Here is an 18,320-nt window from a genome sequence, read left to right as displayed (position 1 = left end):
AGGGGGATTGGGGCAGAGCCCGGGCCCCGCTGTCCCGGGTTGGGGGGAGAGGGGGCCGCAGCCCGGGCCCCGCGGCCCCAGGTGGGAGTGGATCTTGGGCTTCAGCTTCTGCCCCTGGTCCCAGCAAGTCTAATGCTGGCCCTGGAACCCCATTAAATGGGGTCCTGACGCACTTTGGGGTCCCAACCCACAGTTTGAGAACCACTGTTCTTAGGTCACAAATCTGAGGAAGTGCCCCAGATTGAGCTGTAAATGGAAGAGGTTTTGGAACTAATTAATATGTTTAAAAAGTCATGTTACCCCGAGCAGATGGTATCACCCAAGACTTCTGAAGGGAACCCAAATATGAACTTACAGAACCAACTGATATGTAACCTATTGCTTAAATCAGCTCCTGTATCAGATGACTGGCAGATACCTAATGTGATGCCAAAAAAAAAGGTTCCAGAGGTGATCGTGGCAATTACAGGCTGGTACGCCTGACTTCAGTACCAGGCAAATTGGTTGAAACTGTACATAAGAACAGCCATACTGGGTCCATCCAGCACAGTATCCTGTCTGCTGACAGTGGCCAATGCTAGGTGCCCCAGAGGGAGTGAACCTAGCAGGTGATGATCTCTCTCCTGCCATCCATCTCCACCCTCTGACAGACAGAGGCTAGGGACACCATTCCTTACCCAGCCTGGCTAATGGCCATTAATGGACTTAACCTCCATGAATTTATCCAGTTCTCTTTTAAACCCTGTTATAGTCCAGCCTTCACAACCTCCTCAGGCAACGAGTTCCACAGACTGACTGTGCGCTGCGTGAAGAAGAACTTCCTTTTATTTGTTTTAAACCTGCTGCCCATTAATTTCATTTGGTGGCCCCTAGTTCTTGTATTATGGGAACAAGTAAATAACTTTTCCTTATTCACTTTCTCCACATCACTCATGATTTTATATACCTCTATCACAAGGGTCGGCAACCTTTCAGAAGTGCTGTGCCGAGTCTTCATTTATTCACTCTAATTTAAGGTTTTGGGTGCCAGTAATACAGTTTAACATTTTTAGAAGGTCTCTTTCTGTAAGTCTACAATATATCACTAAACTATTTTGTATGCAAAGTAAATAAGGTTTTTAAAATGTTTAAGAAGCTTCATTTAAAATTAAATTAAAATGCAGAGCCCCCCAGACCGGTGGCCAGAACCCAGGCAGTGTGAGTGCCACTGAAAATCAGCTCAAGTGCTGCCTTCGGCACGCGTGCCATAGGTTGCCTACCCCTGCTCTCTCATATCCCCCCTCAGTCTCCTCTTTTCCAAGCTGAAAAGTCCTAGCCTCTTTAATCTCTCCTCATATCGGACCCCTTCCAAACCCCTAATCATTTTAGTTGCCCTTTTCTGAACTTTTTCTAGTGCTAGAATATCTTTTTTGAGATGAGGAGACCACATCTGTACGCAGTATTCAAGATGTGGGCGTACCATGGATTTATATAAGGGCAATAATATATTCTCAGTCTTATTCTCTATCCCCTTTTTAATGATTCCTAACATCTTGTTTGCTTTTTTGACCGCCTCTGCACACTGCGTGGATGTCTTCAGAGAACTATCCATGATGACTCCAAGATTTCTTTCCTGATTAGTTGTAGCTAAATTAGCCCCCATCATATTGTATGTATAGTTGGGGTTATTTTTTCCAGTGTGCATTACTTTACATTTATCCACATTAAATTTCATTTACTGTTTTGTTGCCCAATCACTTAGTTTTTTAGATCTTTTTGAAGTTTGTCACAGTCTGCTTTGGTCTTAACTATCTTGAGCAGTTTAGTATCTGCAAACTTTGGGATAACTCAGTGGTTTGAGCACTGGCCTGCTAAACCCAGGGTTGTGAGTTCAATCCTTGAAGCGGCCACTTAGGGATCTGGGGCAAAAATCAGTACTTGGTCCTGTTAGTGAAGGCAGGGGGCTGGACTCGATGACCTTTCAGGGTCCCTTCCAGTTCTAGGAGATTGGTATATCTCCAATTATTTTATTTAATTTTTAATTTTGCCACCTCACTTTTTACCCCTTTCTCCAGATCATTTATTATTAAGTTGAATAGGATTGGTCCTAGGACTGACCCATGGGGAACACCACTAGTTACCCCTCTCCATCCTGAAAATTTGCCTTTTATTCCTACCCTTTGTTCCCTCTCTTGTAAACAGTTCTCAATCCATGAAAGGACCTTCCCTTTATCCCATGACAAATTAATTTACGTAAGAGCCTTTGGTGAGGGACCTTGTCAAAGGCTTTCTGGAAATCTAAGTACACTATGTCCACTGGATCCCCCTTGTCCACATGTTTGTTGACCCCTTCAAAGAACTCTAATAGATTAGTAAGACACAATTTCCCTTTACAGAAACCATGTTGACTTTTGCCCAACAATTTATGTTTTTCTATGTGTCTGACAATTTTATTCTTTACTATTGTTTCAACTAATTTGCCCGGTACTGACGTTAGACTTACTGGTCTGTAATTGCCGGGATCACTGCTAGAACCCTTTTTAAATATTGGCATTACATTAGCTATCTTCCAGTCATTGGGTACAAAAGCTGATTTAAAGGACAGGTTACAAACCATAGTTAATATTTCCGCAATTTCACATTTGAGTTCTTTCAGAACTCTTGGGTGAATGCCATCTGGTCCCGGTGACTTGTTACTGTTAAGTTTATCAATTAATTCCAAACTGTAGCAAAGAACAGAATTATCAGATGCAGAGATGAACACAGTATGTTGGGGAAGAGCCAACATGGCTTTGTAAAGGGAAATCATGCCTCAGAATTCTTTGAGAGGATCCTCAAACATGGATAGGGGTGATAGGCCCAATGACCACAAGATTTGTTAAGGGATGAAGACACCCAGCTAGGTTCATTATCAATGAAGCACTGTACTAGTGTTCCGCAGACTTTACCAGACCACTAATACATGCATGCCCGTAACAATGGACCAGCTTAGTGAACGGCAGGACTTTCCGTTCCTCCCTAGGCCAGACAAAGATACTTCCTTTCAGATACATTTTATACCCCAATACAAACAAGTTAGTACTGCCCTTCTGACATAGTTACTGCCTGCTTACCTGGCTAGTTATCACTCATCACCCTGTACATGTTGGTTTGATTAAAACATCTCTCTCCGTACTGTCGTCCTGACCTTATTTTTTTAGGCGGAGTCCATGTTTTTCCTGTTATCCTTGGGGTTTGTCTTTGTACCATCCTTGATATCAGAATGTTCTGGTACCACTGAATATCAGGATGTGTTTGTGTAAGTACTCTGTAACTAGCACTTCTTAGGAATGTGTATTTCTGCAGTATCAGCCCTGTTCTTGCCAAATTCTGTGAGCAGGTCCTGCCTCATACCAGGCCTCTAATACAAGGGCTTATGTCTCAGGCTCTCTTCTTAATACAGGGATCAAATTGACTACTTCCTCTCCTCCTTGCCTCATGTGAGGGCTATTACCACCAAGTCCTGCCACTGCTTTCTCCACATCATTTAGAAAATATATTCCTTCCTTTCTGTCCCATTGTCTAGGGCTCTTGTTCATACCCTGGGTAAGTGTCTGCCTTGACAGGTGTAACTATCACCTCCTCTCTGCCCTCTGTGACATCTGTATTGCATTCTCCAGACACTCCAAAATACAGTGGCCAAAATTATCTTAATTGCCAATTAATCCAACCATATCATTCTCCTTGCCACATCTCTCCATCTTGCTCTCCCTTGGTCAGCATGTCCAGTTTAAGATTCTGGTCCTCCCATCAAAGCTCTGCACAGCTCTACCCTTGCCTACTGCTTTTATCCTGTGATGTATCATGACTTTCCAGCAATGCCAGTCTTTAAAGCCCTTTTAGGATCTTCTCCCACTCCAGTGGCAGTGCCTTGGTGCCATTCGTGGTATGCCAGATCCCCATACTCACCTTGTTATTGGGGCCTCTGGGAGCCGCCTCGGTGCCAGCCAGGACCCCATTGTGCTTGGTGCTGTGTCAAAGACCTAGCATGCTATTCGGGGCAGGGGCTATCTAAAGGCTGGAGTAGCCTCCTAGTGAGAGTAGCGGGGGAGGGGGGTAACAAACAACCGAACTAGTTTTAAGGTGGATCTAGATAAGTTTATGAATGGGAAGGGATGATATGACGGGGTTGCCTGATATAGCAGGTGACTAGACTCGATGACCCAGGAGCTCCCCTCCAGTCCTATGTCCCTATTCTAAGACTAGATGCAAACAGCACGAGGGAAGTGGGAAAGGCAGCAGTGAGTAACGAAGATGGCTTATACCTCACATGCTGAGTTTTGCACAGCTTGATTCCTGATGGCTCCAAAACAAAAGACAAACCCAAAAGGATGGTTTTAATTTTAAAAAAACTCTAATTACATTAAAATCTGCCCTCTCCCACTAGTCCATGACTTAGCTCTTGCTGGTTGGCTGATTCTTTTTAGGGCTATTTCAAAGGAGAAGTTGGCCCTAAATTGGGCTTCCTGTCCGTGTTCCAGCCCCACATTAGCTGCTTAGAGATGTTCAAAGAAACTGACCCTGCCAGAAGCTTTCACAGCTGGAATAGCGGGATTTCTGGCTTTCATTAATACGCGCCTTGGTTGTGCTGAGAGGCTCGGTTCCTGTCGTTCTCTAATATCTTTTTAGCTGTGCTTGGAAGCAGTTCCTGAGTATTCCTTGGGCACTGTATTTGTTAATTCTGTGCAAGTCTCCCCCTAACAGGCCTGTCAGCAGGTCAAGCCTCAGTTCTTTAACCCAAGCCAGGACATTCGCTTCAGGTCCAGTCTTCACGAACAACAGCTAAGCTCGGCGGGGGATGGGTTTCCCATACAGTTGTGTTAGGAGGTGGTTGCAGCGAAGCGAACTCTTGGTGATATCAAAAGTTGGCTCACCTAATCCCCCTTCCCCTGTTATAGCTCTGGCGCTGGGTCTTCTCTTTGGACTGATGTATGTTTTTAAAATCTCAGCCATGTGCTATAGCTTTGAAGGCACCTCTTATGTTGGGGAGCGGGTGTGGTGAGGATACCCAAGAGAGAGCATTTTGGCTGGCTCTCCCAGAATTCCTCTGAAAGGAACACACTTGAGCCGCTGCCCTCCCACTTCAGAAGGTCCGGTGTACACTCCTCTCACTGACAGCTGCACTGGGCTGAAAGTCCTTGTGTTCCCTGCTGTGAGTGTGGGTGGCCCCTTCTGGGGGAACCCGAAGGGGAAGGTCTAGCCAGAGTCTGGCCCTTCATTTTTTCTGAAGTACATGGCACAGGTTTTGAAAGAATGTGCAGGTCTCTTACATATATGTTTGGTTCTTAGTAGTCTCTGATGAGTGGTTCCTTTTTATACAGTACTGTCACTTCTGCCATATGAATGATGGGTGATCTTTGGCTGAGCATTTTAATGGCTTGTATTCCTGCAGAATAATATAACCCTGCCGCGCTCTGACATAGCACTTTTCATTTGTACATCTTAGAGCGCTCTATAAAGGCGTGGTCAGTATCACTGTCCTCATTTTACAGACCAGGAACCTGAGGCACAGGGAGGCAAGTGACTTTCCCAGGGTCAGCCAGCAAACCAGTGTCAGAGTCAGGAATTGAACTTAAGTCTTTTGAATCTGAATCAAGTCCTGCGTCATGATTGTGTGAGGAGAGAGGCTGCCATTTAATGTCCCCATCCTGTGCATTATCAGATACTGTGTGTCAAACAGCTATTCGTTTCTAGACTACAGACTGATTTATTTACATCTAGTGTAGTCTATATAATGGAGAGAAGGGACATTTTATTATTTATGCATTTATTTCATTATGCAACAATCAGTTGCACACATACAAAATGGGAAACAACTGCCTAGGAAGGAGCACTGCAGAAAGGGATCTGGGGGTCATAGTGGATCATAAGCTAAATACGCATCAACAGTGTGACACTGTTGCAAAAAAAGCCAACGTAATTCTGGGATGTACTAGCAGGAGTATCGTAAGCAAGACACGAGAAGTCATTCTTCCGTTCTACTCCGTGCTGATTAGGCCTCAACTGGAGTATTGTGTCCAGTTTTGGGCACCGCATTTCAGGAAGGATGTGGACAAACTGGAGAGAGTCCACAGAGAAGAGCAACAAAAATGATTAAAGGTCTAGAAAACATGAGCTATGAGGGAGGATTGAAAAACTGGGTTTGTGTAGTCTGGAGAAGAGAAGACTCAGAGGGGACATGATACCAGTTTTCAAGTACATAAAAGGTTGTTACAAGGAGGAGGGAGAAAAATTGTTGTTCTTAACCTCTGAGGATAGAAGCAATGGACTTAAATTGCAACAAGGGAGGTTTAGGTTGGACATTAGGAAAAAGTTCCTAACTGTCAGGGTGGTTAACACTGGAATAAACTGCCTAGGGAGATTGTGGAATCTCCATCATTGGGAATTTTTAAGAGCAAGTTAGACAAATACCTGTCAGGGATGGTCTAGATAATTAGCCCTGCCATGAGTGCAGGGGACTGCACTAGACGACCTCTCGAGGTCCCTTCCCGTCCTGTGAGTCTATGAAATGGAGGTTGGGTAATTGTTTAAATAATTAGTGGGTTTCATGTGACCCGAGCAGAGTGAGGAAATGATGAGAGGAGATTGCCCGCCCTGGTAGCCCATCTCTCCATGCCGCATGGGGTGTGAAATACCGGGCAGTTTGCCACCTCGGCACAATGGGGTGAGCTAAGGATGAGTGCAGCTCTGCCCTCCGCCTCGACTCAGCTTCCTTCTCTTCGTTCTGAATGTTGCCAAAGATTTCCTGTCATGTCTGGAGAGATGCAGGCTGCACGGAAACTTGCCTCTAAGCAGCTCTGTGTGACAGTGAATTTTGACATGTTGTTACAAGCAGCCTTTCTCTGCGTTTCCTCCTCAGTCTCAGCTGCCGGCGATGTATCATTGTGGGAAATGGAGGAGTGCTTGCAAATAAGTCATTGGGGTTGAAAATTGATGACTACAATGTTGTCATCAGGTGAGTCCTTGGTATCCCATTTTGGATATTTTTGTATTCGTTTTCAGTATAGCACGAACAGACTGTATAGAGGTTCAGCCTCCATTGTTCACACTTTGACCAGGAACAATCGACATTGGTAGGGACGCTTAGAATGAAGTGTAAAATAAACCAAGAATGTACAGATTGTCCGAATTCTAAATGTCCGTGGCCCTCCTGACGGGGAAGGTAGTTTGTCTCACTTATCCCACAAGTGCCTCCATGCTGTCCCTTCCGCGAGTCAAGCTCTTACCCTCTCCGTACTGAAGTTCTTCCCAAACAGCACCTCTTCCATGGTGCCCGCAGTGTGTGTGCATCAGGACTGTCTGATCAGCTGCTATTAAAGAGCTGCTCCCAGTTAGAGTCCATAGGCCAGGTACTGTCACACACACATGCACGGCGTTGCCCAGGACCTACTGCTTCGGAGCTAGGCAGGAGCAGAGCTGTGTCCTGCCCAAGGTAGGAGAGTCTGCGGCAGAAGCTGCTCGCTTCTCCCCTCCCTGGCCCTGGACACAGGGAAAAGTGCTCAGAGTGGGATAAATCTTTTCCACCTCACGCCCCCTGGCAGAATGTGCTTAATTCTTTGCAATGGTCTTGTGATTACTGTTCCTTTGGGCTGCAACAAACTGTTCCCAGAGGGCCCTTCCTGGGACTCCGACTCTGCTCAGAAAGCAGGAGGAGGAAAGGCTTCAATTCTGTGCACTAAGCCACCCACTTCGATTTAAATCCAAAATACCTCAAAAAATGAGACGCTCCATGAGGAGTTCAGTGGTCTGGCAAAAATAAACCCATTCCTGTAGCTAATAACTGGATGGGTTGCCTGTAGTGTGTCATTGCCACACCCAACATGACCCTTCTCCTCACATCAGTAAATCTGAAGCTAGTCTGTGGCCTGGGATGATGAGGGTGGTATCTGAGCATCTGTGCTGGCAGGGGGCTGTGAGAGGAAGTGAAAAGGCAGCCTTAAAGGTTAAGTGAAGCCAGGTGCTCAGCTGTGTGAGAGAGCGGGTGAGAGCAGACATCTTCTTAAATGTCTCCACCTGTTAGCTCGAGTCCCATGGAAGTCAGGGGAAGGAGAGGTGCCTTTCTCTTGTCCGTTGAGGCCTTTCGTTCTGGGCTGCTTGGCTGCATTAGCAGGATTTGGAGGAACTAGACCTGGGTGCTGGGGGTGGATCTCTGCAGCAGAGAAATCTGAAGAATCCGTCGGTGCAGCTAGCAGATAATGCAGGGGCCCCGTCACATAGTGGGGTTCGGATTGACTCCTAACAGGGCGTGGGCCAGTTTTCCTGAGGTAAAAACAAAGGCAGATGTGCCCTAGCGATCCCAGGCTAGCGCCACTGGGTGCTGCATGAAAAGAGGAGTTGAGCTGGTCTGAACTATGACACTCAGCTGACAGGGGCAATCCCCACATGCTGCTAAGTGCAGGCTTTAAAGCCTGGGCACCTCCGGGGGCTCCTCCATGGGATAATATTGGCAGTTTGGTTTCTGGTAGCATTTGGAGGCTTCAGTCAGGGATTGGAGCCCCGGGGATATCCAGGAAATAAAGTCAGTCCCTGTGTGAGCTGGCTGGAATTTGAAGCTAGACACATTCAGACTGGAAATAAGACTTGCGTTTTAAACTGCGAGGCTCAGGTGAGGCGGAAGCTCCCTGTGAATGAGCAGGCAGAAGCTTAAGGGGAGAGAAAGTGAGGGGAGGTACTTAGTGGTGGGTGGGGCAGCCAACTCCAGGTCTGGAAGGAGGATCCCAAGGGTTCCAAGTCAATAATGTAACCAGGCTCTGCTCCCCCACCAGAAACGCAGCCTGAAGTCACTGGGACTGTGCACCAAAGTCAGATGGGGCTTTTGAAAATCCCACCCTTACGTGCCAAAGTGTGGGCTTGAGTTCTTAAATCAAGTGATTTAGTTTTGAAATTTTTGGCCTGTGTATAAGAAGTTCCCAATAACTTTAATTTCTTGAAAGTCTTAATAACTTTGTACTGTTAATACTGTAGGAATTTTGTTTTAAAGTGACAAAGATTTTGTGTCACTGAGAAAAGTTTTAATAGTACAGATGAAGCCCCGTATACTGTAAACACTTTAAGCACATGAATAGTCCCACTGACTTGACTCTTCATGCGAGTAAAGTTATGCACCTGCTTAAGTGTTTGCAGGGCCTTAATTTTCAGTGTTTTGTTTATTGTCTATAGCAGTGTTGTGAAATTCAGATAAGTCACTTTAGCAGTAGTGGCTCTTAAAACAACACTATAATTTACTCCATAATGATCTTTTCTCTAAAGTTTCAAGAGCACAAATTTTTAAATTAGTTTTCCAAAGCCCTAGCCTGATTTAAATCATTGGAGCTGTTTTTTGGTTTCTTAAATCAAGTGTTTTACATTGCCTTGACTGAAATAGCTTCATAACGAACCTGACTGATAACAATAAGCTATGGCTGTGGTTAGGCATAGTGCTGGGTTTCATGGTCAAGGAAATCACTGCCCAATGGCTGCTACCTCACCAACCGTATGTGAACGTAAATGAGAGTCTCTGGTAGTTTATCCTCTTGTCACCCGGCAGGCTGAACTCTGCTCCAGTGAAGGGCTTTGAGAAGGATGTGGGTGGCAAGACAACGCTGCGGATCACGTACCCTGAAGGGGCCATCCAGAAACTGGAGCAGTATGAGAAGGACTCCTTCTTTGTTCTGGCCGGATTCAAGTGGCAGGATTTCAAGTGGCTCAAATACATTGTTTACAAGGAGAAAGTGGTAAGACTTGGTCTGTGTCGCTTAGGTGGATGGGGTGGGGCACTATTAGTAAGTCATGATTTTACCTACAGCGTTTGGATCTGGGCCCGGATTCTCTGCCCCTGCCCAGGTGTCTGCATTTCACTGGGTGGTCTGTCACTTCCAGGGACCCCGTTTTTAATGAAATAGGCTTTGTAATGCCAGCTCAATGGATCTGGCTGCCTCTGTAGAATCTGGGCTCACACCATAAGAATGTAAGAACATCCAGACTGGTCCAGACTGGGTCAGAGCAAAAGTCCATCTAGCCCAGAATCCTGTCTCTGACAGTGGCCAATGCCAGGTGCTTTTGGCAGTTGGAGGTTTAGGGAAACCTGGAGTATGGGGTTGCATCCCTGCCCATCTTAGCTAATAGCCATTGATAGATAAGTTCATGGAGGATGGGTCCAGTTCTTTTCTGAACCCAGTTATACTTTTGGCCTCCACAACATTCCATGGCAACGAGTTCCACAGGTTGACTGGGCATTGTGTGAAGAAATACTTCCTTTTGTTTGTTTTAAACCTTCTACTTATTAATTCCATTGGGTGACGCCTAGTCCTTGTGTTATGTGAAGGGGTAAATAACACTTCCGTATTCACTTTCTCCATACCAGTCACGATTTTACAGATATCTATCATATCACTCTTAGTTGAACAGTCCCAGTCTTTTTAATCTCTCCTCATATGGAAGCTGTTCCATGCCCCTAATAATTTTTGTTGCTCTTCTCTGCACATTCTCCAATTCTAATGTATATTTTTTTAGATGGGGCAATGAGAACTATATGCAGTATTCAAGGAGTGGGCGTACCATGGATTTTATACAGTGGCATTGTGATATTTTCTGTTGTATTATCTATCCCTTTCCTAATGGTTCCTAACATTGTTCGCTTTTTTGACTGCCATTGCACATTGAGCAGATGTTTTCAGAGAACTGTCCATGACGACTCCAAGATCTCTTTCATGGGTAAGAGCTAATTTAGACCCTGTCATTTTGTATGTATATTTGGGATTATTTTTCCATACAAAATGATGGGATCTAAATTTACTTTTACCACTCAACAATGCTTGACTTGCCAGAGTTTATGCTCCTTGAATGAGTCTCCCTATTAATCTTATGAAGCCTGTTACAAACAGTGAATTTAATTGTATACTGATCCCAATTTATGTGAAAGAGCGAGTGTTGATTTTAATCTATTTCATAGATTCATAGAGTTTAAGGCCAAATGGGACCATTACAGTGTTTAACCTGACCACCTATATATCGCAGGCAAGTAACAAGAACCAATGGCTGGAAGTGAAGCCAGAAAAATTCCAATTAGAAATAAAGCTCAGATTTTTAACAGTGTGGGTGATTAACCACTAAAGCAAGCTGCCACGGGAAGTGGTGGATTCTCCATCTCTTGATGTCTTCAAATCCAGACTGATGCCTTTCTGGAAAGTAGGCTGTAGCCAGACACAAGTTATTGGGCCAATACAGGGGTACCTGCATGGAAATGTAATGGCCCGTGATATACAGGTCAGACCAGATGATCTAATGTTCCCTTCTGGCCTAAAACTCTATGAAATCTATGAAACCACACACACAAGTTTGAGAGAGAGGTGAGGGATCTGTGTGGAAACAAGCTTCCACAGAGGGATTTAGCTATTTTGTCTGATGTGCTGCCTTTGTAGGCTGCTCTGTATCACATTTTATGATGTTCTGATATTCTTTCTTTAGCTGCTTGAGAATAGAGACGCCAGCATGTTGTGTGGAGCTTTAGATCAGAATCTTCAGAAATGTGGAGGGGAGCCCAGAGAAACAATATTCTCTTATTCAAGTAGTTGACCACATGGATTCCACTTACGGTGTCAGGCACCTGAGATTAGATGCTGTTGACTGAGTATCTGGGGCCACCCCTGGGTCCTGGATGCTCTTGTGCCCTTCCCACCCCAGGCCATAAAGGGAAGACCCGACCCAGCCATCATATCAGATCCTTGCTACCACCCATGGCTGTCTCTTACTGTTATAGCCAACAGAGGTCATCTGCGTCTCCAAGGCAAAGGCAGTGCCTAAGAAGAAGACCCTCTCCCCACTCCTCTTCTGCCACATACTCTGTGTTGACCTCTTATCAGCAGATTTAAAGCTATGGTCAAGAGCCATATAGAACCATTGGCTCCATCCTACCCCCTTGTGCCTCTTTGGCAGCTCTCTCTTTGGGTTTTGGGACACCTGGAACCGAATAACATCTGACCAGTCAGTCCTGGAGGTGATAGACTAGGAGTATTCTATCCAGTTCCTCCCTACCCCCTTCCCTGTCGCTCCTCAGGGATCAATCTCACAGGATATGGCTAAGGAAGAAAGTAAACTTCTGTCTGCAATTTGGGGTGCCCTGGGAGTTCCAGGGCCAGGGATGCTTACTCACATTATTTCCTGATCCCAGAGAAGAAAGAGGGGGCGCCCCATTCTGGACCTTTTAATGTCTCAACAAAGCCCCTTTGTTTCAAGTTCAGGATGGTAACTCTAGCGTCCATAATCACCACTGCTGATCCACATACCTCTCAACTTGCAAGATGCCTGTTTCCATACAGCTAGTCACCCAGACAGGGGCGGCTCTAGAAATTCTGCCACCCCAAGCAGGATGGCGTGCCATGCCGCTCGCGCCGCCCTTCCCCGGTCCCGCGGCCGGGGGAGAAGTGGCTGCGGACGGTCCCGTGGTCCCGCGGCTCCGGTGGAGCATCCGCAGGCATGCCTGCGGGAGCTCCGTCCGAGCCGCGGGACCAGCGCACTCGCCGCAGTCATGCCTGCGGGAGCTCAAGCGGAGCCGCGGGAAGAGGGGACCCTCCGCAGTCATGCCTGCGGCAGGTCCACTCGTCCCGGGGCTCCGGTGGAGCTCCCGCAGGCATGACTGCGGAAGGTCCGCCAGAGCCAAATGCCGCCCTGCCAGGACAATGCCGCCCCACGCGCCTGCTTGGCACGCTGGGGTCTGGAGCCGGCCCTGCACCCAGCCCACAGGAAATATCTCAGGTTCCTGGTGGGGAAGTCCCACTATCAGTCCAGAATGCTTCCCTCCACGGCTCCCAGAGTACTTTCCAAGTACCTGCTGGGCCATGGCAGCCCTCCTGCAGAGACAAATGATACACCTATACCCAGACCTCGCTGGCTGGCATATTCAGGGGCAGTCACCTGAACAAATGAACAGCTCCAGCCAAGTAACTCTAGTGCTCTTCGCTGCTCTGGGTCTCAGTGAGCAGAGGTGCCTGTTCTCTCTCCTGCTCAGAGCATAGTATCCACAGGAGCAGTATTAGATTCCAAAGCAGCAAGAGCTTACCTACCACAGGAAAAGGTCCACTCTCTACTGAACCCTGTCAGTCAACTCCAGGCACACCTGAAGACATCACTTAGAGTATGCCTCGGCTCCTGGAACAGAACATGTTTGGTGAGCTCTTAGAGTTGTTTCGAATTTTCACTTGAACCAAATAAATCCATCTGCCTGTTTTCTTTCCTAAGCCTCACATTAGCCAAGGGAAGCTAAACTTCACACCCTCGATGTTGTGAGGTCCTTATCCTACTACCTGGATAGGGCAAGACCCTTCAGAAACTCTCCCAGGCTGTTACTGGCCTTCGTTGACAGGATGAAGGGTCAACCTGTGCTCACCCAAAGACTATCCAAATGGGTGTCTGACTGTATGTATTCCAGGACCTGCCCTTCCCTGCTACTGCAGAGGCCTGTATCATCTGGATTCTGTTTCAGTGAAGGGACTGAGGGGTAGTTGAGCTAACTCCACTTTTTATACCTGTAATTGAGAGGGGATGAGGGCATCCAGGGCACAGGCATGGTTCCAACAGACAGTGCTCTTCAAAAGATGCAGATCTCACACCAGAATCTCATTCCATCAGAATCCATGTGGACCACATGTCTCCAGGAACCAGTTACTGAAAAGTAACTGTTGGTTGGATAGTTGTTCTGGCCAGGAGGTGGCCAAGTGGCATGCTTACTCTAGTCATCCAAAAAAACCCAAACAGAATAACAAATCAGAGAATGAAAGATTGTCTACTATGTTCAGAGCAGACAGTTCCTGAAACCACAAGACCAGCATGTGCGCACCCTTATGCAAACTAGGTATATAAGGAAATGGAGTTGGGGCTGAATCAAAGAGAGTTCTTCATGGATCATTTCGTCAGAACAAGTTACTGCATTTTATACATTCATAGATCCCAAGTCCGGAAGGGACCACTGTGACCACCTAGTCTGACCTCCTGTATAGCATGGGCCAGAGAACTTCCTCAAAATAATTCCTAGAGCAGATCTTTCAGAAAAACATCCAGTCTCGATTTAAAAATGCCAGTGATGGAGAATCCATCATGACCCTTGATACGTTGTTCCAATGGCTAATTACCCTTGCTGTTAAAAATTTACACCTTATTTCCAGTCTGAATGTGTCTAGCTTCAACTTCCAGCCATTGGATGATGTTAGACCTTCCTCTGCTAGCCTGGAGAGCCCATTATCAAGTATTTGTTCCCCCTGTAACCGTTTATGGACTGTGATCAAATTACTCCTTATGCTGATTTTCATTAAGCTAAATAGATCGAGCTCCTTGAGTCTGTCAATAGAAGGCAGGTTTTCTAATTCTTTAATCAGTCTCGTGGCCCTTCTCTGAACCTTCACCAATTTATTAACATCTGTCTTGAATTGTGGACACCAGAACTGGACACAGGATTCCAGCAGCGGACACACCAATGACAAATACAGAGGTAAAATATCCTCTCTGCTCCTATTCAAGATTCCCATGTTTATGCATCCCAGTATCACATTAGCCCTTTTGGCCACAGTGTCACATTGGCAGCTCATGTTCAGCTGATTGTCCACCACGACCCCCTCCAATCTTTTTCCAAGTCCCTGCTTCCCAGGATAGAGTCCCCCATCCTGTATGTACCGCCTGTCTTTGTTCCTAGATGTGTACGTTTACATTTAGTTGCACTAAAACACAGACTGTGTGCTTGCACCCAGCTTACCAAGCAATCCAGATTGCTTTGTATCAGTGTCCTCTTTATTATTTACCACTCCCCCAATTTTGTGTCATCTGCAAACTTTATCAGTGATGATTTCTTTTTCTTCCAGCTCATTGACAAAAATGTGAAATAGCCTAGGGCCAAGAACCAATCCCTGCAGGACCTCACTAGAAACACACTGATTTATGATGATTTCCCTGAGTACGATTAAATGTTGAGACCTATCAGTCAGCCAGCTTTTAATCCATTTAATGTGTGCCATGGTCATTTTATAATCATTCTAATTTTTTAATCAAAATGTTGTGTGGTCACAACTGAAATGTCTCACAAAGGTCTATTACATCAGCACTGTTACCATTATCAACAAATCTTGTCATCTCATCAAAAACAGATACCAGATTAGTTTGAGAGGATCTGTTTTCCATAAACCCATGTTGATATTAATTGTTGCCCTCCTTTAATTCTTTATTAACCGAGTCCTGTGTATGCTGCTCCGTTATTTTGCCTGGGATCAGTGTCAGACTGACAGACCTGTAATTACTCCGCTCATCCCATTTACCCTTTGTAAGTATTGGAATGACATGAGCTTTCATTCCCGTCTTCAGGAACTTCCCCAGGGTTCCAAGACTTACTGCAAATCAACATTAACAGCCTGGGTAGGGCTCTCTTCCTTGAACATTTGGCACATGGTGGTAAAGAAGCCAAGTGAGGGCAAAGGTTTCACTGGAAATTGGCAGCTTCCGGACTTCCTTCTCTTGTAGTAATAACCATGCTAACACTTCCAGCTGCAACCTGAAGAGCCTTCGCCAGAAGGAGCAGCTTGTGGAGAAGTGCCTGAGGGAGCAGGAAATTCTTTGATAGTGAAAGTCTGGAGGTGAGTGAGCCTGCTTGCAAGTGAGGCCAAGTTCAGGTGTTTGCCCATTGTAGAGGCATGTCTGTCTGGCACGCTACACTGTGCAACGACCAGCAAGTATCAACACCGCAACAACAGGCAGGGCATAGACTCTGCCCCGTCTAAACCTAAAGTGCATCTGCTGCCTGTCACCTGTAGGGATTCAATAAGGTTGATCTCTGAGTAATGCTCCTGGATGAAGGACATTCTAATGCATCTCTCTCCTTTGAAGTGGAAAGTTTCCCCTCCTGCCATGTCTTGGTGCTCAGGACTTTGGGGACCAGCAGTGGAGGAGGACTTCGGTTTTCTTTTGACTTGAAATAAATACTCTGAGATTTCTACTTCAGAGCCACGTTTGTGTGTTTAGTCAGTAGGCTGTTGTGATCCTAGCTGAATATAGAGTTGGTAAGTGCATGGCTCCCTGGCTGGATTTATCATGCCACACCAAAGCTGGACCCCTCAGTGCTACAAGAAGACAGAATATCTGAGCGCTTTTTCTGGAGGCTCCCTTCTTCCCTCGTTTGGTGGCCCTGCCATATTACCTGCTTGCTGGGGCTGACTGATAACTTCGCTGCTCCTTTCTACGTTGTCGGTTTCTGATCTCTGACTGATAGGGTTTGTTTGAGAGCCTCCATCCGATGCTATCTCACATCTCTGGGAACAGCCGGGACAACCACCTAGTTGGGCCAAAGCAGCAGCTGATTCTGAAGGATTCAAAGATTTTCCCTGCCGTGCACTGAGGAGGAAACTGCTTCGTTAGAGGGCTAGAAAGTAAGTCCAAGAGCAGAGAAGGAAAGCCCAGAGATCCCCCCCTGTGTGTTACTCTTATGCCTCCAGATCTTTGACCAGTAAGCTTGTCAGGGACAGTCAAACAGTCAGAGGTGAAGACTAAATGTTGCTGTTCCAAGAGGTCTCTTTGGAAGTGGAGCAGTGTCCGTGCAGCTGCATTGTCCCAGGTGAGGGTGCAAGGTCCCACTTTCAGGCCATAGCACTCCTGGTGAATAGCTTCCTGAGATGCTGACGGGTGCCGCCTGGGATTGGTGATGTGATTCTCATGTCAACTGTAAACCAGCCACTGAGTGGCACGGTACAGAAGAGCCTCTCTTGGCTCTGGTTAGTATTGCTCATGTCATGGCATACCTGGCTCCCATTTGGGAACCCCTGGCGCCACAACTGAGATCAGCATTGTTCCCTCAGTATAGAGGGGGTGTTGGTGGGAGGCCATTCTCGGCTAGTCCCTCACCTGGTCTGGAATAGCCCTCCATCTGTTTGTGCGGCTTTTGGCTGGAGTGCTGCTTGAAGGTGGGTATTCCCCTTGTTTTTCCTTTACTGGTAGTATTGGCATCAACTCTAAGTCTCTGTTTGTTTCTTTGGACACACCTTCTGCACACTGCTCCTTTCTCTCCTGTGCCCTGCCGAATCAGGGAGTGGGGAGTGCAGGTATGTGAGGTGGCGGGCTGAACAAAGGCTTCATCATTCTGTGCCTTGGCATAACCTCTGCTGTCATTGGAGCCCAACAGCCTTGGGCGGGCGCCCTCTCTCTGTGCTGCTGTCTGCTCTGGCACTAGTGCACTTCCAGATCAAGTGTGTGCAATTGCTGTCTTCTCTTTACACAGGCTTCTCCTCTCCTTTGCTGTTTCCCACTTGCTGCCTGTTACGTTCGTTCTCATTACAATTGTAATGCAAACAAGTAATGTCTCTCTCCCTCTGAATAGACGGGTCAGATGCTCAGTGGGAGACAGCAAAGCCAGCCACTGCAGCCACCCTGTAGCATTGATTTATTAGAGAGGCCCATGCCTGGTGACGCACAGCCAGATGGGGGTGCTGTTCAGTTACTTGTTGGACTTAGGAGCCTGGCACTGGACCCTGTAGTTCCCTCTGAATTTCAAAGACGACACTGAAGCAATTGCTGCAGCTTCCTGAGCTGGGTAATCAAGTCTTGGAATCTCTCTGCAGTTACTGTGCTTTCCAAGCTCTCTGGCTCTGCCTTGAAACCTATTTTTAAATTTTAAAAATTCCTATGTGCTGCAATGGGCAAAGTTTTTCTGAAGGCCTCTCTTGAATGAAGCTAGCCTTTGGGATAAAGCCCTGGTAGGCAGAGGCCAAGAGCTATTCTGACAGGAAACATGGGACCAGTTTGTCCAACACAAGAAGCTGGAGTTTGGAAAGTAGCTTTTAAATTCAAGTTGTGAGTGGAGTGTTATGGGAACTGTGTATAGGTAGACTCCTCCCCTGTTGTTGGTGACAGTCCCCGATGTGAAGAGCAGGCATGGGAGGCTACAGGACTCTGAACAAGTCCATGTGCGGTGTTACACCCCACACTACATCCGCCTGTTCTGGTGTAACTGTCCAATGGGAGAGGACAGGCCCTGGGCTCCAGGATGTGGTGATGTTGAGGGGAGGTGGTTGATTTGAGAAACGTACTTAAAGGTTGTGCCTGTTTCTTTCAGAGAACTGCAGTGCCGGACTCAGGGCAGCTGAAGTGTTAAATGTGACCCAAAGAAAGCACCCTCCGCAGCTCACCTTTCAAATCTGGGGGGCGCTGCAGCAGGGTGGCTGCACTCATGCAGCTGTAGAGCGTCTGGTGAAGAGGGTCTGTGCTGATGGGGGAGAGCTCTCCCACTGACATAGTACTGTCCACACCAGCTGTTAGGTCGCTGTCACTAACGTCACTCGGGGGGTGACCTGTTC

General features: G+C 46.7%; 1 protein-coding gene across 18 annotated transcripts in view; it reads left to right on the top strand.

Moving 5' to 3' along the window:
- ST3GAL3 (ST3 beta-galactoside alpha-2,3-sialyltransferase 3) overlaps positions 1 to 18,320 on the top strand; it is a 369,636-nt gene that overhangs the window by 268,720 nt on the left and 82,596 nt on the right. For all 18 annotated transcript variants that reach the window (XR_005583508.1, XR_005583506.1, XR_005583510.1 and 15 more), the window contains 2 exons: positions 6,878 to 6,973; positions 9,545 to 9,731. Coding sequence is in view for 13 of the 18 variants with exons in the window: in XM_039483732.1 (XP_039339666.1) it covers positions 6,878 to 6,973; positions 9,545 to 9,731 (283 nt within the window). In the remaining 5 variants the exon portion in view is untranslated. The remainder of the gene's footprint in view (positions 1 to 6,877; positions 6,974 to 9,544; positions 9,732 to 18,320) is intronic.

The sequence above is a fragment of the Mauremys reevesii genome, linkage group 8, assembly GCF_016161935.1.
Source record: "Mauremys reevesii isolate NIE-2019 linkage group 8, ASM1616193v1, whole genome shotgun sequence".
Classification (NCBI taxonomy): domain Eukaryota; kingdom Metazoa; phylum Chordata; order Testudines; family Geoemydidae; genus Mauremys; species Mauremys reevesii.
This window is presented reverse-complemented; position numbering and strand designations above follow the sequence as displayed.